Source organism: Labrus mixtus, chromosome 8 (genome assembly GCF_963584025.1).
Source record: "Labrus mixtus chromosome 8, fLabMix1.1, whole genome shotgun sequence".
Taxonomy (NCBI): domain Eukaryota; kingdom Metazoa; phylum Chordata; class Actinopteri; order Labriformes; family Labridae; genus Labrus; species Labrus mixtus.
The window spans coordinates 20,055,028-20,082,449 of NC_083619.1; the positions used below are offsets into that span (position 1 = coordinate 20,055,028).

The following is a 27,422-nucleotide window of genomic DNA, read 5'->3' on the forward strand; positions in this document are numbered from 1 at the left end:
ATCTGCTGAACAGTTCAAATTCTGCATCGTTTAGAGCAACATGGGGCTTTCATTTAAAACAAACAAAAAAAAAAAAACGTACAGTGTTTGCCTGGTTTGGACAGCCTTGAGGTGAAAAATGTTCCCATGTGTTTGGCTCTCCGTTATCTTCACCTAAAGCCTGTTGGAAGGAATGATCGCTTCTCTCTAACACACACACACACACACACACACACACATATTCACACTGTCTTCCCTTTTTCCTTTGCATTATCTCCTCTTTCATTGCCTCCTCTTTCTTACTCTGCCAGTCCACGCTGTGTGTGTCAATGGCGCTCTGTTGTGCTTTGTGCCGAGCCCACTTCAGGCACAGCTGTGTCTCACGAGCGCTTCTTCGTTCAATAGATATCGACAGGGCCTCTCTTTGTGTCCCTGAATCTGTCCCACTTTACTTTATCCTTAGTTCTCTTTGTACTCACTCACTCCCCGTACATGACTCCTACCTGCCTCACCCCATTTTTCCCCTCTCTCCCCCGCTGAATCTGACTCAACTATTCCTTTTTTATCCTCCTGCTTCTCTGAATTTTGAAATTAGACCGTACAGAAATCTCCTGGTGAGCTTCTGTTTCCTCAGCGGGCAGACTACATGTGGGGAGATCAATACAAGCCTCTCCCTGTACTGATTAAAGGCTTACCCTGTGCAATATTACAGAACTGTTCAGATCTATCTTATAACCTGCTTTAAAGTCATTGTGTTCATGTAGGATATAAAGTTAGAGCATTTTTAACGGTCTTTCAGCTCAGTTTGTTATGCAGTCATGTTATTTTTGTATACATATTTTCATTTCATTGATTTCAAATCTGTATAAGCAGTAAACAGATAATATGACAGCTATTGCTTTGATTTCCACCTTGCAGTATTAAAGGGTATTCCAGAGATTACGCGTTTTACCTCCATAAAGTTAGGCGACTTCGGAAAGACAGATGAAGTAAAGAAGTTTGTAAATTTAAAGCAGCAGAGACTGAAATGTCCTTAGAATGAGTAAAGATCCAAAAACACTACATTTCCCATAACACAACAGGATAGTAGCTTAGCGTTGTAAGGGTGAAGCCCCCATTTTGGGTCCCCTTGACTAGTGTTATTCTTTTTTTCCACAGATGATATTACATGATTCACAGTCCGAACCCATTTACAAAATTAACAAAACATTATCAACTATTGGAAAACAATATTAGCGTCAATATTAAATTTTTTGAGGTTCTGTGCTTCTAAACACTGTAGGAGAAAATAACCACAACTCAAAACTTAAAATTCTGCTACAGGCGGACGTGAAAGCTAAAGATTACCAGCTGATTTTACTTTCTGTAGCATGAAAAAATGCACTTGGCTTTTTGGGGAGCTACAATGGTCAAATTGACCATTTATGTCACCTTGTTGGGTTCACACTAAAAATATGATGAAACATAAACTGATAGTTTTAAGAGTGTGTCTTACCCTGAGGATGATGTTTAAATATCTGTTTAAATGGATATACATATCTGTTGGAACCTCCTTTCCTCCTAAACCCTCACTTTCAATCCCCGCACCTCCACTAACAACGCAAGGCTTCTGTTTGAGATTTGAATTCTAAATGCTTGAGCCATGCAAGACATTATTAAGCTGTTTTCACTGGTTGAGTCATACTCTTCATGACAACTTAAGCACTCGTCTTCATACCTAAATTGTTTGAGTGCCCTTTTAAATTTTATCTTTGTCAAGCTTATTCTTACAAATTACAGCAATTCATTTTCTAAGGTTGGTTCCATGTAGAAAGAACAAGCTGAGGAGAGTGACAGTTATTGGAAAAATGAAGGATAAAGCAAGAGAGTCGTGGCCCCCAGTGTGTATAAGCAGTAACATGGGATGCAGATGTAAAGATCAGAAACTTCAGCAAGAATAGTATTTGAAGCGTCTCCTTTACTCGAGCATTGAAAGGACTGTGAGCAGCACTTGATATTTCTTAAATTACTTTTGACTCCTAGAGCTGTTCCAGTTGTCAAGCACACCTCAGGTGGTTGAGTAATGGAGGCGGTTGTTGAGATACTTTTTTGGCTCATCTGCAGTGGAGAGCAGACAGGACTTAGAGGCCTGCGGGCGTTTTTAAACATTTACTGTATCTCTAGCTATGTTTTTTTGTACATTGAATGTTGAAAATGTTATATCTTATATAGAATGCATTATGTCATATCAAACCTACTTTTTCTATACAATCAATAAATCTGATGGTTAAAGATCGTGTGGTGTCGGACTGTCTGTGTCAGTGGCCTCTGTGTGTGTGTGTACATATATATATATATATATTTGTTTTTATGATGGGATAAAGTAGACCGCTCACCTTCTGCAAAGTTTTTATTTTCTCAATATAAAAAATTCACTGAGAAAGAAAGTAAAGCTTCTTTTACTGTCTGCTTCTTTCCTTCTATTGTTTTACAGGAAGCAGTGATCGCAAACTTTCAGCAGAAACACTCTAACGGGAAAGGCTGTTAACGAAATAGCTTATTTTTCACATTAAGAAAGAATAGATGCAACACAAAGGAAACACAAAGACACTTTTTTAACCGATTTAAAAAGGTTGTTTAATTTTTCATATTTTTACAGGATGATTTGCTGTATACCAGCATAAAACACTAAATTATGCTGGTGTGCTAATATCAGTTCCCTTTTATTCAGGCAGTCAGTTGTAACTCCACCAAGTCAAAGAAGATTGACACTACTCTTGTGTTTGTACAGTAGGCCTAAATGTACTGCTACAGTAGAGCAGTAAGCTAACCTAGCTTAGCTAAAAGACTTAACATGGGGAAATAGCTAGCCTGGCTCTGTATAGTGGTAACAATATCCTAAAGCCAACCCTTCTCAAGCTCACTTTATGTTGTGTTACATCTTCTTTGTTTAAAACTTACAAGCCAAAGTGTAAAAGCCAGTGGAGACTCTAAGAAGCTAAAAGTCTATGCCTACAAAATATGCAAACAAAGTTATAATTTTCATTATAACACTTTGGGCAGTTAAAAAAAACAGATAAATAAAGAAATAAACATTGAGCTCTAGAGGTGTTTGTATATTTTGTTACCTTTTGACGAACCTAGTCAGCTGTTTCCCCATTTATACTTGTACGCTAAGCTAAGCTAACTGGCTGCTGGCTTTAGCTTCAAACTAACCATATCAAATTGGTATCAAACTTAAGATTGTACCCTAAGAATACATTCTCACAAGTATTTTCCACAAATTGTCAGACTATGCCTTTTTTAAGGACTAACAGTCGGTTTTCATATCTTGTTTGGTCTTATCTCTTCACTGTTTGGTGCATTTACCAGTCCCCTCAAGGAAATACAGCGAGAGAATATTCTCTAAAAGAAAAAGTCTGTTCATAAAATAAGATTCAAGAGGTGTCCATAACTGTAAAAGTTTTAACTTGATCACACATCCTGCTTCAAGAAGTCTCTCGTGGAGAATTAAGGCAGTGAAACTTGTCGTTTTTAATTATATACTTCATGCAGCACCAGCTTGGGAGTCTTATACAGTAAAGTTAATACCTGCTCCGACTCAGCACATAAACATATAAGTAGACAAGATTATTTTTGGTTTTCATCCAAAGGTCCCTCATAACTACAGAAGTAGATACTAACAAATAACTGTAAGATCTGCTGCATATAAACATATAAAAAGACATGTCATGCTACATTTCATCATACACTGAAGGTTAATGTTAACAGTACACTATGAGAACATGGAAAATACCAGAGTAGCAGGCTACCTCTAATGCTGCACATTCATCCTTGTGATAAATGAAGAAAACCGTACATTTCAAATGCGTATTCCTGCTCTACAGTTTACAAATAACATTCCATATAATGAAACCCGTGTCTACAACTACTGTATGCTCATATTTTAAGCCAGAGTCCCATACATTAGATTTCAATAAGTATGGAAATTGACCTGCAGAATTTACAGAGCATTACAACTTGTTAATTGCTTTGCTTAGGCGTTTCCTACTCTAATTTACATCACAGCTGAGCATACATTTGGGTGCTGCATCAAACCGAGACAGGTCAATTACAATTTCTCATTATCCAATAATCTCATAGGTTTTAAGTTTTGTTATGGAGCTTGTTGCCAAAGCAGGTGTATAGAGATATTTCTAAAAATCAAGGGGAAGTAGCTGTTATAAAAGCTATCTAATGTCTCCCTCTCACAATGTAAGGGATTGGTCCAAATTTAGCAGATGCTGTTTATAGGCACAGAAATATTAAAAGGTAACTATAGTGGTTGTGTTCACCTCTTAGAGGTCAAGTTTGTTTATTTTTTGATTCCTGTCAGATTTAAATATGTTTTGTTGAGATACAGAAATCAAGCCCCAAAGGTATGTGTGTTTAAAGCCTTGTAATTCAAAGATCACAGCAGGCCTTAAAATGTACTTGTTTTAGGGATTTAATCTTGTTTTTGTTAATAATTTCACCAATTTAGTTTATTTTCAAGGACTACAGTTCATCTTCTCAGCTCATCTGTTTTCCCATGCACAAAGCAGGGAAAGGGGGCCATGTGTTGAAACATCTGCATAACCACCCTGAATAGTGTGTGTCTGTACCAACCAGTTCTTCTTTGCTGGAATGGTACTGCCTATTCATGATGTTTCCATGCCTCAGCTGGTTTGTGGTTATCTCAAAGGTCGTACGTCCATTTTCTAAAATATATGTTACTTTAGCTTGGCAATATTTTTCACAAAATTTCAGTTGAATTGCCAAAAAGTACTGACCAAGCAGCATCATTTCAGCTTTGACCAACTAGCCTTGAATTTAGACCTTGCTTGAAATATGCTGCAAAGGCCCGATAAAGGTCCAGCCTTGTCCTTGCAGGAATCTTGATGAAACCCCGAAACTAACATTTTTGAAGAAGCATATCATCCACTTTGTCTGGCTTTACTGGCTGCCCAGGAGCTTTCAGCATGTTCTTAAGAGATGGAGCATTTATAGATGATTCAGGGTAACTGTTGGCTCTCTGATGAGAGAGTGAATCACTCTTTCTGGGTGGACGGCTGTTCAGGCGTGCAGTTTTTGAGGCGAGAACAGGTGGCGAGACGGTTTCCTTCCCAGTAGCCTGCGTCCTGGCCATCATGACAACGACACTTGGTGCAGGAGTCCACCCAGATGGGCTCTCCTGCTGGGATCACCTGGCTGCGTGATGCATTAACGTAGCAGTTAGGACCTGGAGGGAGATGAGGAACAGAGGTAAGTAAAACTGCAGCATTAGATGCATTATAGCAACATGTTATAGTACTACATCTACAATATTGTTTGTTCCATCTGTCTGTTTTATTTATTTATTTATTTGTTACTTGCTACTTTTTTCCTATACATATTTTTGACTTACCCTCCTTGCATTCAGGGCAGCATTTCCCTGGCTGGTAGACGGGGTTGACACATGGTGGCGGTGCACAATCTGCAACCAGACAGCGGGCGATGCCATCACCGTCACAGGTGCATTGCTCACATTCTGATGGCTAAGAAAACACAGGCACACATGTAGTGTCCACATACCGCTTAATACTCAACATGGCTCATATTACTGACCAGCAACTCTCAGCAAGCCCTGCTCATGCCACCTCAAAAGAGGGCGCCATTTACCTCCAATTCCCTGCTGTGTACTCCAGTTTCATACCAACATGCCAAACTGTAACTCAATGATACAGAGTTCAGGAAAGAAATACACAGAGAAAGATGGGTATTGGCTTTTTCTTGTACAAATTTCTAGGAATCTTTGTCATTGGTACAAGATGTAGTTTAAAAACTTATGGGCATAGTAACACATTTAATGACAGGGAACAGTGGTGTCAGGTCAAACCTGGAAGAAGTTTTCATAATCAATACTGACTTGATGTTCAGTTTTGTTTTAGGATAGTGTAGCAGTTCCGACTAATTTATAATCTTGTGGATTTTTTTAGAAAATGATAAATGATAGCCTTAATTCCTCTGCAAATTGAGTATCGGGTGAGGTGAATATCCTGTATATATTCTCCATTACTTGTGGTATGCTTTGTGGTAGTCTTTCAAATATATTTCGTACACTATACTCCTTAATCACGCATATTCTTCAAATTTTAGCTTAAGAATATATCGTATTGACTTTTCATTATTTCTAAAAACAATGACATCTGAACATTACATATTACATCAACAGTTTTTAAAGTTTTTGACCCCTTACAATGAAACACTGTTTACCTTTAACTTGTGGACATGACTAGTTCAGCTTCTTAGCTTCTCACTTTTTAAAGTAAAACTTTACCAGTTTGAAATAAGGGAGAATAAGGTAGTTCATCTCTTACACTCTTACAGGTTACTTGGTTTGTGACCCTTAAGATGACAACCACTGCTTTTTTTTAAAAAAAAAAGGTTTTTTTGTGATTTATATATTTTGCTCATCTCGAAAAATTGAAATGCAATGCAATCATCCATAGACTACGCTATTTGAAAACATCAGTGGGATCAATCCTTGCTGCAACCTATCATCGCTCCAAGGCTTACCTGGAAGTTCTGCCCCAGTTCGTACACTACTCCTCGGTACTCACAGCCGATCTTCTCGCACCTGGGGCAGCAGTCGGTGGGGTAGTGGCTGACATGGATGCATGCGGCCGGCAGAGAGGTGCACTCGGTGCGGGAACATGCGGAGCCCTCGGAAGTGCATTCACATTGAGTGCAGTGATCAGAGTCCAGAAAATACCATTCCCCCACAAAGTATAAGCTGCCGTTGGCCTCGCAGGTGCCTTCCTGCTGTCCGGCAACTGAGAAGCCCAGACCGGCCTGTGCGCAAAGAAGTGCCAAAACGGCTGTGCGTATTCTGCTCTCCATATTGAAAACCATCATGATATAATCCTTGAAACAAAACTGTAAATGAATAAAATCGTGAGTGAATTGAAACATCCACGGTAGTCCAGATGGGATTTGGTAGACGGATTACCAAAGTTTACAAAAAAATATGCAGTTTATCACATTGTTATAATACTTCTTAAGCAAAACTTCTAAGAGTACCTCAGTCCCCCGTCCAAGCGGTCTAACTTACTGGGGCTGCGCTACTCCCACAAAGAGCCCGGAAGAGGGTGGAGGGTTGGGGCATAAAGAGGGAAAATTTGTCACTGCCTCTTTGAGAGTTCACACGCCAGCCTTACCTAAAGTATCTATGTCCCCTCTTTCAATGTTAGTATAGGCTACGTATAGCCTAAATCCAAAGCTTTTAAATACCTACAAGTCTTTTGTTTGGAAACATTTATCATTTGGCACGTTTTTAACTTGATCAGCAACTATAATAGAATAAAAATCTGACGTGGATGGTGTGAAGTTGAAAAAAAAAAAAAAAGACATGTAGGCAATTTTTATGACAGGTATTTGTGTAGGGGTCGTTGACAGCAGTGCTGTCTCTACAGCACAGGTTGACAGGTCTAACTGATCTCGCGATATCTTCCCTTAGCAACGGAAAAGTTTGCTTGGATACCACAGTCTCGCTAGATACAAGGAGCCAATGAAGGTGAGCGTTTGTTTCTGAATAGCAACACAAACAAAACGTATTTTTATTAACTTTGGACGATTATAAGGCCAACATAACTTGTTTTTGTTTACCGATATTTTTTTAAAGAGCCTACACTATTTAAACACTTGTTTCTTGTCAATTGTTAAATGTTTGGTCTACGTCCAGGTAGGTAAGCTCACTAGCTATCTAACGTCACCCTTAACTAACGACAACTAAATAAGCTTAAATAGTTTATTTCTTTTCTACTGTCTTCTATCAACCATTCCTCAAATCCTCCAGTGCTAGCGCATCTAACTTCAAATATATAATATATATAATAATGATACACTTGAATAAATTAATTGCTATTTAATCTGTTTTTTATTATTATAATGTTGTAAGTAACTATTTAGATGGGTCTGTTTTAAAAGGGTTATTTGATTAGTCTAGCTACAGAATGTAAAGAGGTTGTGGTATCAAATAAATCACTAGTTTTGTTTCTTGCTGGATCCAGGTTCTTAAAGGTGATTTTTTAAAATAATGTGTAATAATATACCGAGTTTCTTTATGTTTTGGACTGTTAACAAAAGTAAACAAACTGTCTGTAGACATCACTAAGGAAACAAGAAAATGTAGCCGGTATGATTTACATGTTTCTGATTAAACACAAAAAAAACGTTCTAATTAAAATAATAACTGGAGCATAGTTTATAATTATATTAATAATAATAGAATAGAATTACAATAGAATAGAATTACTTTATTGATCCCAAACTGGGAAATTGTGGCGTTACAGCAGCAGGTTATCCAAACACACAATATGAGTAAAAAACACAATGTTAGCAAATCTAAACATAATATAATATTAACTACAAAGTAAATAAGTACTAAAAATATCAAAACTAAGAATGTGAATATATACAACCAGGATTTAATGAAGCATTACTAGTCTTAAATAGGAAGATTAAATATGGAAGATTGAATGTAAATGTGCAAAAACAGAGTCTTAAATGGTTGTAAATTAAATATGAAAGATTAAATGTAAATGTGCAAAACAGAGTTGTAAATGGACAGTATTGACATAAGTTAAAGAGCATGAGTGTAGTCATATTATAAGCAGAAACTATACAATATAACTTAGATTGTAGACTTAAATAGTTGAAGCCTACCATATCATAACATATCTCAATTATTTACTTTAGTAAATGCACTTGATGACAATGATGTCATTAATCATAGTGGCTCTTACTGGTCAGCTTCTCCTAATTATTGATTGGTTTAATTGATGTGTTGTTGGTTTTTTTTTGTTTCCCTACCTTCCTCACTCCTAGAATGCCATTTGTATTCAGTCTCCTTATGGAAACCAGCTGTGGTGCCCTAGCCAGTCTCTGTGGAGCTTGATCACTGATCATGTTCCTGGGTCGGAGCTGCTGAAGGTCTGTACAGCACTGGGCCACTCCCTGGTTGACATGTACAAAGATGTGCACATTGAGGTAAGAGGGTCTTCTTGAGTTGTTGAAATATTACCTTTACTATTTCCACTCTGCGGCTTTCTTGGCTTTCATTAGGGATTTCACTGCAGTTTAGAGATTTCTTTCATCTTTCTTGCTCTTTCACTATTCTCCTTCTAAGAATACAGATTCTGTGTTGATATCTTGTACATCAAAACACATTATCCACAAGACTTTCTTGGTTTCAGGGTGAATTATAAAAATGCAAAGCCAAGAATTCCTGGCCAAACAATTTATGAGTTGTGGTGTTAGGTTTTGTAAGTAGGTTAGTTTGGCTGCATACTCTCATTAATACGAATTCCCAGACTCCCTCATAAAAGAGTAATGTGGGTAATCTGGCGCTGTTCTGTCCAAATGTGAGCCAGACAGACATCAATATTTACTCAAGGGCAACTCTACTGCCTCAAATCCCTTCATGGAAATCCCTCAGCTCTGAAAAAATGAACTCACCCAAGAAATACATGCAGGTTTGATTAGTAACACATCCATTTTCAAGCTCAATCAGTCTAGCTTTATTTATATACCCCCCGGTCATACAGACCAAATGCAATCTACGGTTTGAATCTAAGTTGGAATGGCACACACCTTGCTAAATATGCCACTTTGAGCCGAGGCTGATGTTGAAGAATCACAATCACAAGTGTGAAAGGACACGCATTTTAAGAAAAGTCAGAGTGACATATAACTCTTTTAACTCCCTGACTCCTCCTCTCACAAATTATCTGTACAAAAAATTATCATTTCAATAAAATAATCATGTTTTAAGACCAATACAGTTCTCCTGGCTTTGTTGAAACAAGTCTAAAAAAATTCCCCAGTTCTTCTATGTATCTCATACATAGAAGAACTCCAATAGCCAGTCATAAGTTACAAGAACTTGTGATTGATTGATTTTATTTTATTATTGTGTCATGCATAAACAATATGCCGAGCTTAACTGGCTTACTAGAAACCATAATTAATACAAAGAGACTAGAGACCAAAAGTAGACACTTAATGATAATAATACCAACGTAATAAACCATCCTTAAGTTTCTTCCCGGCTTAAGAGACAAACATGGCCGACTTATGAACATTGAAATTAAACAACTGTTCCATCCTGTCATCATCATTGCTCTAAAACATTTCAGGATTCTTACATTTCATTAATGGAAGGTGTTCTCAACTCATCATAAAAATGTATTTCCTTGTCATTGAATGTTTTTATTCACAATGATATTTCAAACTAATATTTCAAACATAAAAACATAGAAAAATGAAGACTATCAAAATAGTGGCAGGTGAACTTTTTTAGACTTAAATATTATTAATATTATATTATTATTTATATAATAAGTATTTCAGAGCATTGCAAATGCTGGTGGTCTTTGGTTGACCTAATATCTTACATGTTATGTGAAGAAATGCAGCCCCGTCTACTGAGGGAACATTCCTGCCAAGCTGAATTACATAACAGAGGTCATGCCATGTGCACCTCAGAACAAGTCTGGAGCTGGAGATCTCACTCAGACACAAATAATTCCTGTCATCAGCACTTTCTGTGGAGTATAAAAATCAATCTATTGACTTTTGTCTTTTTCATATGGTATGATTTTATATGCTTTTCGTCTCTCTCATCTTCTGCCACCGTTTCTCTTTTCCTGCTGTTGTGTGTTGAAATGTCTCCATCTGTAGATGTTATCAGCCAACAGGCCTGTCGCTGTTTGCAAAAAAGCCACACATGGACATAGTCTGTCTCAGCTTTCAGGCTGCGCCATAGACCCTGACAACACTTTTATTAATTTGTATTATTTTAACCTGTAAAAATCACAGTCGACAGCACACACACACAGGTAATAACACAGTCTACTGCAATCAACCATATTCAATACACTGATTAATGAAATGAAATGAAATGTGTTTTTATGTACAAAAACTGGATTTAAAGTACAATTCAAAAGGGAAACAAACCTCAAATCAAACTTCAGTGATGCTGAGTAATTCAGTCCATATACAGAAACACACACACACACACACACACACACACACACACACACACACACACACACAAAGCTTAGTGAGTCAGGGGGTCGGTATAACAGGGTTAAATAGGCTAATCCTCAACTGTTGATAAGACTGTTAGCAACGCATGTACTTAAACTTAATTTTGTGTGTGTCTGTATACAACAAATAGATGTGCACACGTGTGTATGTGTATGTGTGTGTGTGTCTACTGTGTACTGTCTGTGTGACTTTCATTATAGTCACACACACAGGTGTTTTTTCACCTAAGGCCAGTTCAGCCTCAGTGAATCTGGGCAAAGCCCTCAGACGGAAAGAAATACTTAGGCTTAGAGCTTTGAGAAATTTCCAAAGGAAAAAAACAACGAGGGACAGAGCACCTTATTGAACTCCTGGGCTACTTCATGAAGGTTCCTTACAGTTATTTAATCTACAGCAAGACGGATCATTTCCTTTTTCCCCCCGTGTGGCTGTCTGCCTACCTCCATGTCTTTCACTTTTTGTGTTTTTTCTCTCCTCTGTACCCGTCTTTTCCTCTTAGAACCATGTTATGAATTTTACCCCTCAGTAAGCCACTGTGAATAGCAATAGTTGATCTGCAGGTGACTCCTCCATTCCTCAGCGCTGCCGCTTCTCCCTCCATCAAGGTCTCCATTGTCTCAGGCGGTTAGATCAGAGGGAATATTAGCCTCTCTTTTCAAGTCTCTCTACAAGGCCAATCTGTCTGTTCCTTCCTCCACACTCTCACTCTATCTCTCCTCTCTTCCCTGAATGAAAAGCCCTCTAAGTTAAACATATTCTTAAGTCCAATTTCAATAATTTAACATAATAGCACCTAGTACTGTAAGTGTTTTTAGCTGACAGGTCTCAGCAGAGTTCCTGTAAAATAACTCCTAGATGAGATCAGCAGTCTCGCAGCAGAAGGAAGGAGAGAAAAAAAAAGACCATTGAACTACTTTTTAGCTGGTGGTGAGCCATGAATCCTGAAACATAAACACCTCAACACCCAAATACAGACAGAGGAGACCAGTGTGAGTGTGAAAACTGTGTGTGTGTGTAACATACTGAGTGAATTCTGTTATGTATGTGGACGGGCACAAACCCCCACACTCTTAAAAACACACACAGCAGTGTTTTTATAGTATCCTCCAGTGTATTCGTTTGATGTGAAGTCCTTGACTGCAATGTGACAGTAATGATTGGCAAGCAACAGGTGTGGAGGCGTTTAATAGTATCCAGACTTCTCTTAGACGTGTGTGCACATAAGCACATGTTTTTTTTACCTCTCTTTTTTTAACCCAAAATATGTATTTTATATTGTTTATTTTCTGTGCTTCACTGTGACTATATTACGTTGACATTTAAGCAGAGGTTTGTGTGCAGGTGTAGAAAACCAATGCTGGTTGAAAAAGTACACCAATAATCATGGGCCCTCACCCTTTCTACCAGCTCACAGAGGAAGCCAAGCATGAAAAGTGGCCTTTTACTACATTTTTTTTTTACATAAATCCTTGATCTGCAGTGATAAGCTCTGCAAAAGTACAAAGGCTAGAAAGCTGCTTACTAATGCTGCAGGCAGAGCTGCTTGTCTAGTGACATGGACAACCTGGAATTCCTCATGCTCCTCAGTGTGTGCTATATGAATTGATATGGTCCTATACTGATACAAAGATAAGATACAATATGCATTAGTGTTAACATGGGAGCATGTTTTGGGTTATAAAAGGTATGGCACTACATGAAAACTCTGCATATGATACCCATTATGAGGGCTCACAGTATACAGATGTCTTTTCCTTGTAACAAATATATTTGTTGAAAGAAGGTGTCGCCCATACAGTATGTTATATGTTTCTGCAAAAATAAGTTGTATTGCTTCCTGTTACAAGAAGATAGCGTTCAGTGTTTTTATCAGTTTACAAAAAAAACAATGTCTGCTTGTGCCAAGGACAGCCCTGAAAATGTTTTCACAAAAAGCAGATAAAGAGAGAAATGGAGATGTGTTACAGTTTAGTAACCTACAGTAAAAGTAAAAAAAAGAAAAAACATTTGAACAGACAAGGATGGATCCACAAGTTTCTTCGTTTTGGAGGAATGAAATAAGAAAATTGAGCTTAATTTCTCGCGTGCAGAATAACTAACTGTAGCTATAGTCTCTCTGACTGATAGTACAACTCGTGTAGTGCTCCCACTACTGTGTATGCACTGGTAGACTCATTGTATGTTTTTCTTTTAGTACAGATTATAGACAGGTTTTTCATTCACTGAGACTTGATAGAAATAAGATAATTCTCCTTTCCACTTTGCTTTAAATGAGTGCTTTGCTAAATCATTGAGAAAGTCAGCACCATCACTTAAATCAGAAGCTGTCACCTGTGAGCGTCACTTGGACTGTTAAACATCTTGAAATCACCTCCTGTACTGTAAAAAAAACCATGTCACTATGACACCCAGCCACCACCATCGAACTGTGTCATCCCCACAACCACCGCCGTCCTCATTCATACACGGCCTTCTCCGACCTCCACCTCCGCGGCAAGGAAGTGTGGACAACAGGAACGCGAGGAATACGAAGGAGAAATCCTTCCTGTGTCCTATCCCATATGCTCTTTTGTAAAGCGTCTAGAGATCAAACTTGTTATGAATTGGAGCTCTACAAATAATGATTGATTGATTGATTGATTGATTGATTGATTGATTGATTGATTGATTGATTGATTGATTGATTGATGAAACATTGAATATAGCTGTTTTTTAACCATTACAATTGTGTTTATAGGCGGAGATGTGGTACAAGATGTGGCAGGAGAGCCATCAGGGAAACATTGGCAGCAGGGCGGGGACCCCACTACAACATCCAAGGGGATCCTTTCTCCCAGACCCGCCTGCAGTCAAAGAGCTGCTGAGAGCAGAGGTCAAGATGTTACTGCAGACTCTCAGTGAGAGGGCTGGCAAGGAGGGAATGTAGGTGCACGTAAATTCACTCTACTGCACGTTATCTGTGAATTATTTAAAAGGCTGTGTTTATGACCTCTAGACATTTTGGCCAAAAACATTACAACATAAAAAGCATGAGGTTTCTCAAAAACAAACATTATAAATAACTGACAGTGCTGGTAATAGTTAATAAGAAACAATTTACAGGAATATTTGTACATTTACTGCCATATTGGAATGTTTAACCACAGTGAAAATAAATTCCTGAAAGACCTATAAGACATACCAACTATCTTCTGTTTCTCATAATAACACACTGAGCAGCTGGTAAAACAATGTGTAGAACACTGTGGGGTTGAATATGTTATCATGGTGGAAAGGTCCCGTTTTAAAACCTGTGTCCATAATGTGTTTTGTTTTGTTTTTGCACTGGCTTCTTCTTTACTATTTAACCGATTCCTTTAAGGTCTTAAAGTTTAAAATCTTTGAACACTTCAGAGGGGCCTGGTGTGGTCACTGTCCAACTTTTCAGGCAGCTTATGCGAGGGGAAACGTGTCGACCTGGTAAACAAGAAAAATGGAAGGAGAGGCCCTGACCTCAAACAGCATCCACATGTTGTTGCTCATTGCAAAATGAACAAAGTAAAAAAAAAAAGACATATGAAATATAAAATATCAATTATGAAAGTTTATCAAATGCTAAGGTTCATACCCTTCTGTTATATAGCAGTGCTTGTCAAGATGGTGTGTTCATAGAAACAAATCCCACATGCACATGTTTTATTTCTCTCACTAAATATATTTCTGCACAAGTGCATCATCTTAGTGTTCCCCACCTACCTGCCAGTTCTTTTCGGTCAGGCAAAAAAAAAAATACACTAAATGTATACTATGGCTCAAGAAACATCTCTTAATCTACAATCTTAAAATAATTGATGGCATTGAAGCATATCAAGCATCTTTAGTTTCCTCTCCTACTTTATTGCAGCTTACACTTCTTTAAAAGCTTAACAGAATTGATTAGTCCATGGGCTCCTAGATTCACTTCTTCAACATTCTGTTTAAACTAAAACTCAATTCATATTTGTGATGACTACATGCTTTATATATCAGTTTAGTGTAAGATATATTACGAGCTTTGCATGATTTGAATCCCTAATATTAAAGAATACACAATTTATTCTACTCTTGCTTTAAATGATAGCTTAGCAGATAGCAGCTTAGCAAAATGTGGGGCAGAACACAATTTCCATCTTGATCTACTTTGTTAGTCAGATTTTTTTTCTATCAAGAGAAGCAACACATAAAGTAGGTATGGGAAAGTATAGGTTAAGACCCTCCTCTCTCACTCCCTGCGTCATTTCTTCCCCTGACAAAGAGTGCCATAAAACACTATATTGTGCTCACATGTCACTTACAAATGGGATGGGAGGAAGGGGAACAAAGGTTTTTGGGGTAGGGAAGTTGCAAACTGGTTTGCAAATGTGCAACAATAGGACAATTAAAGGAGGGAGACTTCCACACATTCCACGGCAAATTCCATCAAACACTGGCCTGGATTTTAAAGGCCCCATCATTCCCAGTTTAATCTGATGAAATGTTTGTTTTTGTTTTGTTTTTAAAATAGGTAATAGTCACTTTAATCGGGCTGGTTGTTTGCTTGTGTTCTTGAGTAACTTTGACCTTAATCAGTCAGTTACGTGTCTAAAGCAAGAACACATAAAGCTTGGTTCTCTGTTTTCATGAGGCACAGTCTTCAGGGAGTTATATGCTCCTCTTTAAGAGGTTATATTTTATAAATGCTTTTGAGTTTCAATTTTTATAATTAATCTTCTGACTCAGGCCAGCAATGAGCTTGTAGCAACGGCCAAGTGAATGATATTAAGATGTCATATAAAAAGTTTGAAGGATACTATCATTATTAGTAAGACTTTGATAATACATTACACTTTAAAATAGCCGTTTATTTGTGATGATGTACAGGCATGTGAGTATGTGAGAGCCACAGTAAGTGTGAGCCCGTAACTATCCTAGCAACAAGCTCGCTGCTGCCAGGAATGCTGCCCCGTGTCACCTCACAGATTTAGCTCAGGCCTTTTAGGAAAAGCACAACGTAAGATGGATTGTTCTGCATTTCTGTGACAAACTTTTTATTGCCTGTCAGTTTGTCAACATCCTTTTGACTGTGTTTTTCTTTTTATCTGCGTCCATGTTTGTGCTGCCCTTAAGTTGCAGCATGGTCTTGTTTTTGTAGTTGTTAATTTCATTATTCTAAATCCTCTCTTAGCAGCCACATATTTAGACAGAATGAACCGATTCTACATTTTTTCCCCCAAAAACTCAATCAGTGAATTTTATGATAGCTCCTTTGATCCATTCCATCCCGTTCCCAAAATAAAATAATGCTAACTTATTACTAAGTGGAAGCAAGTCAGTTTTATTCAATGAAGATGTCCTAACCTTAAATCAGAAGCCACACCAAAAAAATACAATAACCCCTTTGTTAAACTGTGATGTCACTGATGATGCAGATTTTCACTTTCTACTCGCTTTAGCTGCTGGAATGCCATACTGAGATGTAAGATGCCAGCCTCTCTACCAGACTCTACTTATAGTCAGCATTATAATTACATTCTTCTACATACATATATGTATGTATGTTTGCATGTATGAGTATTTTATTTAGCCATTAAACATATAGCCTACAATCATTTTAAACAATACAGACAGTTCCAACAAGGTCAACAGTTCGTCGACAAGTAATTCGAATCAATCAAATTGATTTCTTCCAATGGTTTTTAAAACAATTCACTTAAAACCAGAAAAGTGACCCTTGTGATGGTGCTACATTGGAAGTAAAATTCACTTAGAAACATGGCTTTCTGTACTGTCAGTCAATAAATCTCAACCTTTATTTGAATGGCGCTAATTCATAAAAAAAAAAGTTATCTCAAGACACTTTACGAACAGAGCAGACCTTACTCTTTGTTATACTATTTACAAAGAACCGAAATTAATCCACCGTGAGCACAGCACTATGTAACATTTAGCGAAGTTACAGTGGCAGGAAAAAACTGCCTTTAACATGCAGAAACCTCGAACAGAATGCAGAACAGCCATCTCCCAAAACGTCAAGAAATCCGTCAAGTATAATTGTTTGATTATTAAGCAAGGATTAAAGTGGGGATACATCCCCTGACCGACAGCGCAGCAGATGGTTTGTTCTCACAATGGGCGCAAACAGTTGTTATAACTCTCAGTGTGGTCCACTGATTTGCGAAAAAATGATTCATCTGTCAAAAGAAATACAAAATGTATAATGTCACCTCTGGTGCTTGCTTTATCTGCCAAGTGGACAGGGATTTATTCTGAAGAGTATCTTGTAAATTGGGATGACAGTTAGGCCCAAGGTTTCAGCTTCCAATATCCAAAAGAGCCACAGGTCTGATGCCCCAACAGCACCGTGTCTTATTAAAATGTCACTGAGCAAGACATGAACTGATGCCTTACTTGCTCACACATCAAGTCACTCTTGTAGAGTGCTCCGGCTAGGATTATAAAAAGTGCAATTCAGAGGGGGAAATACAGCCTATTGTTGCCTCCTGAAAAATGACCAACAAGTATTGGTGCCACACAAAACAGTGCCAGCACAAATCTCTTTTCCTCTTTGAAGTTGGCTTTAGTATACTTGTTAACCTTAATGCACGATGTGTGTGTGTGTGTGTGTGTGTGTGTGTGTGTGTGTGTGTGTGTGTGTGTGTGTGTGTGTGTGTGTGTGTGTGTGTGTGTGTGTGTGTGTTATAGGCCTTTGATCATTCAATTAGGATAAGTCCCAAGTGTAAAGCAGCTGAATGGCTTTAGAAATAAAGCACACACAATGTTTCCTTAATAACACTTCCACTCAATAATGCTCTACGAACCCTTTGTTTGCTATCTTGGTTCAATTGATTATGCTTTGTTGGCATGGAAATAGAGAACATATTTCCAAAGAATCACGATAGAGATTAGCCCTTTTTCTCTCTTTATCATACACTTGCTGGGAATTGTGTGTGTTTTTAGTAAGCTAATTTACCAGGCATGATAGCCAAGAGCACCCTTCTGTCTTCACAGCGAAGTTCTCACTGACTTAATTGCTTAAAGACACACAAAGAGTAAAAGTAGCTCTTACCCCAACAGTGGTTGGAACCATTTGTATGTGGGAATGAGGGTGTGTGAGTGGGTGTGTACCTTGTAAAAGTCAACTGATTTTTATATTGGCCTCCTCCTGTGGGGTCCTGATGCCCACGCCTTTACCCCCCTCCAAACACACACACACACACACACACACACACACACACACACACACACACACACACACACACACACACACACACACACACACACACACACACACACACACACACACACACACGCACACACACAGCTCCATTTAATTGTCTGAATGGCTGGAATGAGTACTTTTCTCCTCAAGCCAAGATAACATTAAGAACAGACCACAATGTCACACCACCTGCTGCTGCCTACACCATCTGTCTGCTCCTTTTTCTCCAAAGGATCATTCAGAAAATATAATGTTCCTGCTGCTTATCTTGGCCTTTCTGGAATCACTATAGCATATTGTAAAATGAGCCCAGCTCTAATAATAGAGTCCTAGTAAGTGCACACTTTGTACAGCCTTTTTGCATACACCACCAGATATGTCTGCATAAAATAATGCACTTTTTTTTTTTTCAAAAAGCCACAAAAAAAACAAAAATCAAGAAACCAAAAATATATAAATGAATAGATGAAATTACTCAGAATCTAAAGCAAAACTGAAGAAGCAGATTTTAGGCTTATGTTTAGAGATATTCATTCATATTCCGCCACAGCTTAAGACTTATATATAGCAGCACTGGCAGGGCTTTTGAAGCAATAAACCAACTTGTGTAAAGATACTTTCCTTGTCTTCACTGTTGTTGCTATAGAGACGATGAAGAGCTCTTGTTTCAGTACAAACCTGAGACGGTGGACTACGCCCTGGGTCACCTTAACAGCTGTCAAAGACTCTGTATCGACTCTGCAGATTCTGATTGTGGAAGCAGGTAAGTAACCCAAACACTGATCTTGTATATTTTGATGAGGTGCTGAATGGTGCAGTGCTTTTAGTAATGCACATAATCTTTATCTCCTTCGGTTTACTTCTTACAAAATTCACCCCCTCTCTTTCAGACCGAGCTCTCATTGTTCGGTCCGGTCCAGTGCTGCGGATGAGGTCCAGTCCATGAGAGACAAGCTGAATGTCACTGACATTGACCAAGTGGTGGATCGACTCAGGTAGGTCAAATCAAGTCAAAGAAATACTTCCCAAACTTTATTTTGATGAAGAATTAGCTATCAATAAGACTTTAAGTGTGGCCTATGAGTTTGTCCATCACTACATTTGACCCTCTTAATCAAAGCTATATCTGCCTGCAGCCTGTACATTCATATGTGACATCCAAGTATCTTGTTTGAAATAAGAACAACAGACATGTTTAACAAACATTATTTTGATACAAAAAAAACATGATGTACATTTTCTTTGAGGAGAATACTTTTGTCTAAAATATTTGTTTAATCTCCCATAATGCCACAGTTTTTCCATGGAAAAATCCTTGCTTTATTGTGGTGAAATTCCTTAAAAAACAAAGTATTAGCAGCATAAACAGTGTGTGCAGAATTGGTAAACAACACATGAAACTGGTACATTACAACAAGCAAGGTTTCATTTTCTGTTTGTACCACTAGAAGAGACATATCACATTTGGTATCAATTAGTTTGGTGTAAATTTTGTTCTATGTCTTGTTGTAATTCATGTTTGTTCTTCATGTCTGGAAGTGAGTTTCTCTCTTCTTTAATTTCCTCTCTCCTTGGCTGCTTCTGTTTCTGTTTCTGCCTCCTTCACCCTCCATCCCTCCTTTCCTTCCTTCATCCCTCATTCTTTGAGGCCCACAGGGCAGTACAGCCCCCCCCTCTCTTTTTGCGCCTGCTCTCGCCCATTTCCTGACTGGACCAGAACAAAAGGCTCCATTGTCAGAAAAAAATGGATCTCAGGGCAGGCAGAAGTTTCCTTTTTCACTTTTAAATAAGTGAAGAAAGTCAAATTTGGTTATGTAACCGGAGGAGCAGAAAGTAAACGTGGGGGGAGAATGAAAGATAAATAGGACACTGTATCCTCAGTATGAAAACTGCAAAGGATAGACTCATAGCAGACACCGAGTGCACCTCTATTGATGATGGTGACTTACTGTATATTATTGAGTTTGCTCATCAATCTGCCACATTGTTTCTGACAAACATGTAACCACTGAAAATCCAAAAACATTCAAACGTCACATCAGACTGTTTCATTTAATGTTAAACATGTTGATTCATTTGAACTATTTCCATTAACTACTTTTCCGCACACTGTATTTTTGGTTCAGTGCATCTGATACTAACCATACACTTACTTTTTTCATGTTTCATTATATCTCCCCATTATATTTGATATCTGTCTGGTTTCTCTTTCTATCTGGCCATTTATTTTCTGTCTCTCTGTTCTTCCAGGTCTGTCCTAATGGAGGAGTGTGGAGAGTTGAAAAGACTGGTAAAGTATTTGAAGGTAAGAAGAACATGGAAAACGTTAAAAAAAAAAAAAATGCTAAAGACATCTTTAATCTTCATTCGATCAAAAAAAAAAAAAAAAACGTTGTTAGCGTCCTCTGATTTGTGTCATTGAGTTTCACATGAAATCTGGATAGTCTTTCCATTTTACTGTAAATGCACAGTAGGATATTTTACCCCTTAATCTGTATTGTATCCTAATACTTATAGGTCTGTTAACATTGATACAAAAAAATCCATATTGGACATTACTCCAGTTAGTCCTGTACTGTAAAGTCATTGTCATTCTAGTTTTCATTGCATTCATCACATAACACTAAAGGAGAGATTGAACCTGACTTAAGCCTAGTTTTGTAAACATAAAAACACTCAGCCCGACTTAATGTTTGATGAAATTTTATTAGAATATTCCAATTTCATTAAAATATATTCCAGTTGTTAAATGCCATCATATCTTTTTACTTAAAACCTGTTAATGATGGATCAAACACAATGCAGATTATATCAATTACAGAAGGATATTGACTTTCTTAACCAGGGGCAGCCTTCTAATTTTTCTGAAGTTTGAATTTGAAAAGATGGACCTCCTCAGTTAGAAATATTTTTGCACACGACTTTGCACAGGTTTGAGTTTACACTTACAAACACATACACGCATGCAAACAGAGGCTTGCACAAGAAACCTGCACAGGCTCTGTCTAAGCCTGTGTTGTTTTCCTTCTGTCTGGCCAAAAGCTCTGCAGTGCTGCGAAAAATCGATCTGCTCTCAATCACTCCAATTACTTTCTAAATGCTTACACAAACACACACATTGACCAACAAACGTGCATGCATGCTCTGCTACACTGACTTGCTTGTCTGGCATTGTGAGAGTGAGTTAGTTAGAACCCAGATGTAGGGTTTCGCTGCAGACCAGATGTGTAACTTATCTCTCTCGGTCCCTGTGTGTACTTGTGTGGGTGTGTGTGTGTTCATGTCTTCCTGGAAATGTTTCACTGCCAGTTTGTCTGGAAACAAGACAAGTTGAAAAATAGGACAACTGTATAGAGGGATAAAATGGTGATTGTTTAAGACTCTTGAAGTTTATGTGCTTCAGATGTTCGTTAAAAACCAAAAGGGAAAATGGTGTGTGACCCTTTCCTTTTATTTATTTTTTTACTTTTATTTTACCAGGTAGTCTCATTGACATTTTGTAATCTCTTTTTCAAGAGAGACTTGGGTACATCAGTGGCAATATAATATATATATATAGATGCATAGCCAATACACACTGTTAAAATAATTAGAAGAGTAAAGAGAAGATGCCTTTGCAAAACGAAATCAAACAGGCAGGGAAATGTTCCTGCAAGACTCCATCAGGATTAGTAAAGTATAACAGAGGCCGAGGGGATGGGATAAACATTATGTCTGTTTTTTTAATCTTAAAGACCCATAGGTGTGAAGTTTATTGTATAGAGTCGTCTCCTGGTCGAGTCTTGTAGAGGCAGTCAATGTCGTACTTAAGACAACCTGGGGCAAAGCAGAAATGTGCCTGTGAAGAAACCTCCTCAAGCGAAGGGTTGCTGCCTGGAATGTGAGCAGGTGGGATGAAGCTGTGGCTTTAAATGTGCCGTGCCCTTCGAGCATGAGATTACTGTGCATTCTCATTTATTTGCTGCTGTAGGGGATGATGTTAATGCTGTGCTGTGCAAAGCATCACTGGCCATGATAACTTACCATCGCTGCAAGGATGGATACTGATATCAGCCCTTAGGATCTCCTGTCTGAGTTTTAGTGTATTCTGTAAACATAGAAGGTTTTATGGTGTCAGTTTCATGTTTTATTAAGCCTTGTCCAGTTAAACAATCATGCAGGAACATACCAATGAGGATGCTTAGTAAATGAAAACCTAACAGCCTTGGTTTGCATGTCTAACATTTTTCTAAATTAACTGTATATACTGAAAGAGAAATCTTAACCGTCCTGAATCCTAAATTTAACATTTTAACATTTAACATTTAAACCTTCCAACTCAGATGACATGTTTTATTTTATGATCATGAATATCTGTGTTGTGTTTCATGGCCTGCTGTAATTAGCAATGTGTCAAAGAAAATGGGATGAAAAAACATCTTCAGTGTCACATCTGACTCGATATTTTTTTTCCTGTGACCATTAATATAGCCAAGCTAGTGTAAGTGCCCTCTCCAGGATTGTCATGAGTTTATCAACATTGCACCAAGCAGTTTTTTGTATAGTTTTTATGCATTTGGAGGATTGATACAGTATGACCAAATTTCTCTTTAATGCAATGTGTAACAGCTAATCAGACTCTGGTCCCAAACACCCATCTGAAACAACCCATTTTCTCTTAGCTGGGGTGAACTTTACACTACATCATGTCCAACAGCAGTCCAGGAGTAACTTCCTAAAACATACAATACAGTCTCGATGTGTTGAATGTAAAAAAAAAAGCCATTTGAGGAAATTATAGTGTCTCATCATCCTCAAGAAGTGGAAACTGTGAGGAAATCCTTCTTCAAATATCCTCCCCTCTAAAGCATTGGCTGCACATTTTACACAATCATTCTCTAGTGCTGTTATTAACTGAACATTTTCCAATTAGTTTGGCCAGAGGTCTATATCTGCTGGGGAGTGTTATCAAATTCACTGCAAAAAACTCACATCCAAGCAAGCATGTTTGTCTAATTTCTGGTCATATTTGTCTATCTAAACTAATGAGCAGTACATGATAAGCCTGCATTGCTTGTAACAAGTAAAAAAGATATGCTTTTACTTAAGTAAAGTCTTGAAAAGCGATGTACTATTTATAGTTAGTACATCTTATTTCAAGACACTCAAAAAGTCAAATGTGCTTGCCTCATTAACAGATATTTTACTTCAATGCAGGCCTTGTTTTGACATTAGTGCAAGAGCTAAAAGAAGTGGGACTAGATGTTTCTGACCAATAATTAGACGAATACACTTGGATTTGATTTTTTGCAGTTTATTTTTGTGAGGTATTTTCTATAACTGAAGTTTTAATTTGGGGACCTGTTTACATTTTTTGTAGCAATGAGTTGGTGTTGTAGGTAGGTTGGTTGGAGTTGCCATTTTTGTTTCTTTAGCCAATAATAGGGCACTAAGTGGGGCTTTTGTCCCTCAAGGCTTCCTGTATGCTCTCAGAGCAACTTGACGATAGGCGATGGACCGTGTCTGCATGCTGCAAGAGACAGAGGATTCCTTTTCCCTCAGTTGGTGATAAAAATAATTTTATGGGCTCTGTCAGTGTTTTAGTGGTCTGAATTGGGGAGAGTTGATGTGATGGCTAATAAGTGAAAATGTAGATGATTATGTTTCCCAAGAGCTCAGAGCATGACCCCTGACCTGTATCTGTCCATACTGACTTAAATAGATAATCCATCATATTGTTGTCAAGATTGTTGTAATCATAGGAGCAGCTGAAGAAACCTACTTGTGGTAGATTTTCCTTCAGGATGTTGAAGTTATTTACTGGTAGACATACTAGAACAAGTTTGGCCAACATCTTCCCAGTATACATCAGAACCATCACCTCAGATAATGAAAGGTGGCAGCCATAAAAAGCCAGTTGCTGTTGGATTCTGTGGTAGGAATGATGATCCTTGTTCTCCTGTTTGTGTGTCTGCATCAGCTCAGGGGAGAGGAGGATTTGGGTTTCAGAGTTTCATGTATGAGAATAATAACAGTAACACACAGTACCAGCTTTTCCCTAAAATACCAGAAAGTCAGCACCATGGTAATGGGTTCAAACCCAACTAAGACCACAAAGCCTATTTTTGGAGTGTGTATATGTGTATGTGTATATGCACAGCCTTCAGCGTTGTTTTGGATTTCAGCCACATTACTGTCAGAGACACCGCAGAAACTCCGTCTGCAGGCCATAAAGAAAACACTGCAAGGTTTGGGTTTGAATCCCACCGAGAAAAATGACCAAAAAAACATTTTAACTGTCAGTCTTCAGGCATCTGTGTGTACAGTATTTATGTATGTGTACTTGTGCATGTGTGTGTTTTTAGAACATGCTTTAAAAACTATAAGTGTGTATGCTGATGTTAAATTAGTAGTCACTCATAACAAACTTTTAAATCAGGCCTTTGGTTTAGTAAGTGATACACACCCTCATACACAGCGCTATGGTTTCATGTGCTCTGTATAAGGATATTTGAGGCCAAATCACGATGGAACACTTCTGCTCAGTCGTTTAGTGGTCAACACTCACATTCTTCTCCTCTTTTCTCCTGCTGTGAATTTTATCCCTTTTCCTTGTTCCTTTGCTTTTTCTGAAGACTCCGGCTTTCTTGAACATGTTGTATACATTTATCTTCTGTTATTTCTCCACTTACTGTCACAAATGACAGCTGGATGTGTTTTTCTATGACATTATTATATCAAGTGCATGAATCAAAATTGATGCTTCCTTTACCTAGCCTGTTTTTTTTTCTCTCACAGGGAAATATTAAACAAAAATGTCGGAGTCAATTAGAGAAACCTGAACCGACACTTGCAGGTAAATTCATGAAACAACGTTTTGGTATTTGCTGCCACCTGGTGTCACAGTATTGCTTAACACTTGATGGGTCATTGCTTTATTTCTTACACTCCATTTCAGCTTTATTTCTGTGATACATTTCCAGCTGAAATGGTGATGATGAAAATATCGGCCACCTACATTAGCTGGAAAAACATTTTTATGAATTAAAAAAAAAGGACAAATTAAGCACTTCAGCCAAATCTATCCACTCTGGGCCAAATGATGGAGAAACTAATTTGAGTCCATTAATAGAGTCGTTTGAGCAAAACCACCATTAAACGAGTGCTTTCTTGTGCACTTGGTGATTGTTGTCTTTTGATGGCTTTTTGTGCTCAATTATCCAACGGCAAGTTTCAAGGACACGTCTGAGACTTTTTTCAAATCTCAATACCCTATCATTTGTGTGTGCGCAGAGCTGAGAGAGCTAAGAGGAGCTATACAAATGGACTTGGAGCTCTTCCCTACTTCTCTGACTGTTTCACCTTCAAGATCCTCGCCTCTGCCTTTGAAGGGTTTGAAAAACACCTCCAGGTTTGAACCTTTTACTCTTTTGACTCCCAAAAAGACACATTTTTAAAAGATGGGTAGAGAAGAAGAAAAATGTATTGGATTTTTATTTAGATTTTATAGTTTGTTCTGTGTCAAATCTGTTAACATGGGAGAGATGGAGCTTATAAACAGAACTGCAACTAGTCCATAGGGGGATCTCCAAATACTTTTTTTTCACTTAAGCAGCGCTCAAGTGTCCACACAGAAACACTCACTGCTGATACATAAGGAGCTGCTTTAAAAAATGTAATTTGTGTCTTTTTCCTTTCAAGCTTTTTCAGACTAAGCCAATGCTACTAATAATGTAATAACGTTTTTACTGCACATCTTTTTGTTGTCTTCTTTTAAGAAAATGTTCCTTGATCTTATTGCTTTTTTCTTTTCTTTAGACTGACTGCAGGACAAAAGGTTTCTGATGAGACTCCACTTTATTTAGGCAGCAGAGCGTCCCTAAGACCACATCCACCTCCTCTGCTGTGCCAGACCAAATCCAAGCCACCGCTCAGAGCTTCTCCTAGCAAGACATCTGCATCAGTTAAAGTCATTAATAGTCCTTCACCATCGAGGACTCAGGGGCAGCTCAAAAGCACATTAGCCTCCTCTGGACGTAGAACAATTCAAATACCTATCTGCACAAGGATCTCTACTTCTGGGCATGAAGACAGCCACGGCACCACTTCACTTCCAGGGCCTGGCAGGGACCAGATAATGGATCAGACCAGATGTGACGACCACAGTGTTTCTCCCTTTACATCAAGTCCTGGTTTGCACATAGAAACATCAAAAAACTCACCCATCCCTGACACTCATCAGTCATCCCATTACAGGATTCATAGCACCAGCTTAGAATGTGATTCATCACCACAAGGAGAGAGAAGAAGAAGTCCTTCCTGGAGGCGCAATTGTTCTGACCATTCAGTGCCAACCACAGGGAGCACAAAGACAAAAAATAAGGGACAGACTAAAACCTGTGGAGGTGGTATAGTGTCAGCAACGGTGAAGACGAGCAACATTCAGTCTAATAACTCTCATCCACAGACTGGCCCCAGAGAAAGCAACAACAGTATGGACAGAAATAGAAATGGTGTTTTGAGAGGGGACACCACCAGGCCAGGACCTAAACAGTTAAATAAACAATACTTCACTTCCCATAAAAGACCACCTGAGGGAACCACAAGTCAGCAGAAAAAAGTCCAAGAGGCAAAGAGGGAGCTGGAGTTTATTGGCAAGTTACACCAGCCGGTCCCTCCTCCAAGAGTGCCAACTTGAAGTCAGACACTGACAAGACAAAAACAAGAAGATAGTCTGTTAGGCCTGTTGCAGAGAGATACAAGTGAGGTTCGTGCTTCACTTTTTTGTGTCAAAAATGAAAAGAAAGGGAATAATGTCAAAACTGTGTTTGGTCATTGTGTTGTTTTTTTTGCACTGAAACATTTCACAGTCGCCCCTCTGCTTCAAAATGTGAGTTGTGAGAAAAATACTTTTATGTTACAGAAGTTGTGGCGTTCGATTGAACAAATACTTGATGCTACTAGTGACACAATTTAACTAAATCTGTGCAAGTAATTAAAATATTGTTAGTACAACAGAAATACACCTTGAACAGCGTACCTTATGCTTATTAACAATAATAAATGTTAATTATTCATTCAATACACCCACACTTCTAAAAGGAGGTAATCATCATGAGATAATCTAAAGTAAGCTGTAGTTCAGCTGTGCAGTAGGTGT

General features: G+C 38.2%; 2 protein-coding genes across 2 annotated transcripts; one reads left to right on the forward strand and one right to left on the reverse strand.

Annotated features, from left to right (window-relative positions):
- Positions 1-2,059: 2,059 nt before the first annotated feature.
- On the reverse strand, positions 2,060-7,097 carry zgc:113531 (uncharacterized protein LOC541359 homolog). The gene is made up of 3 exons (XM_061045032.1): positions 6,535-7,097; positions 5,384-5,513; positions 2,060-5,218 (listed from the first exon to the last, which is right to left on the reverse strand). The coding sequence occupies exons 1-3, from the start codon at positions 6,928-6,930 to the stop codon at positions 5,028-5,030; spliced, it is 717 nt and encodes a 238-aa protein (XP_060901015.1). The 5' UTR covers positions 6,931-7,097; the 3' UTR covers positions 2,060-5,027.
- A 428-nt stretch (positions 7,098-7,525) lies between these two features.
- ccdc24 (coiled-coil domain containing 24) lies at positions 7,526-27,201 on the forward strand. Its single transcript, XM_061043702.1, has 9 exons — positions 7,526-7,531; positions 8,845-9,006; positions 13,805-13,989; positions 18,930-19,046; positions 19,174-19,278; positions 20,534-20,588; positions 25,061-25,118; positions 25,556-25,673; positions 26,081-27,201. Exons 1-9 carry the CDS (start codon positions 7,526-7,528, stop codon positions 26,958-26,960), a joined length of 1,686 nt encoding a protein of 561 aa, XP_060899685.1. The 3' UTR covers positions 26,961-27,201.
- Positions 27,202-27,422: the final 221 nt, after the last annotated feature.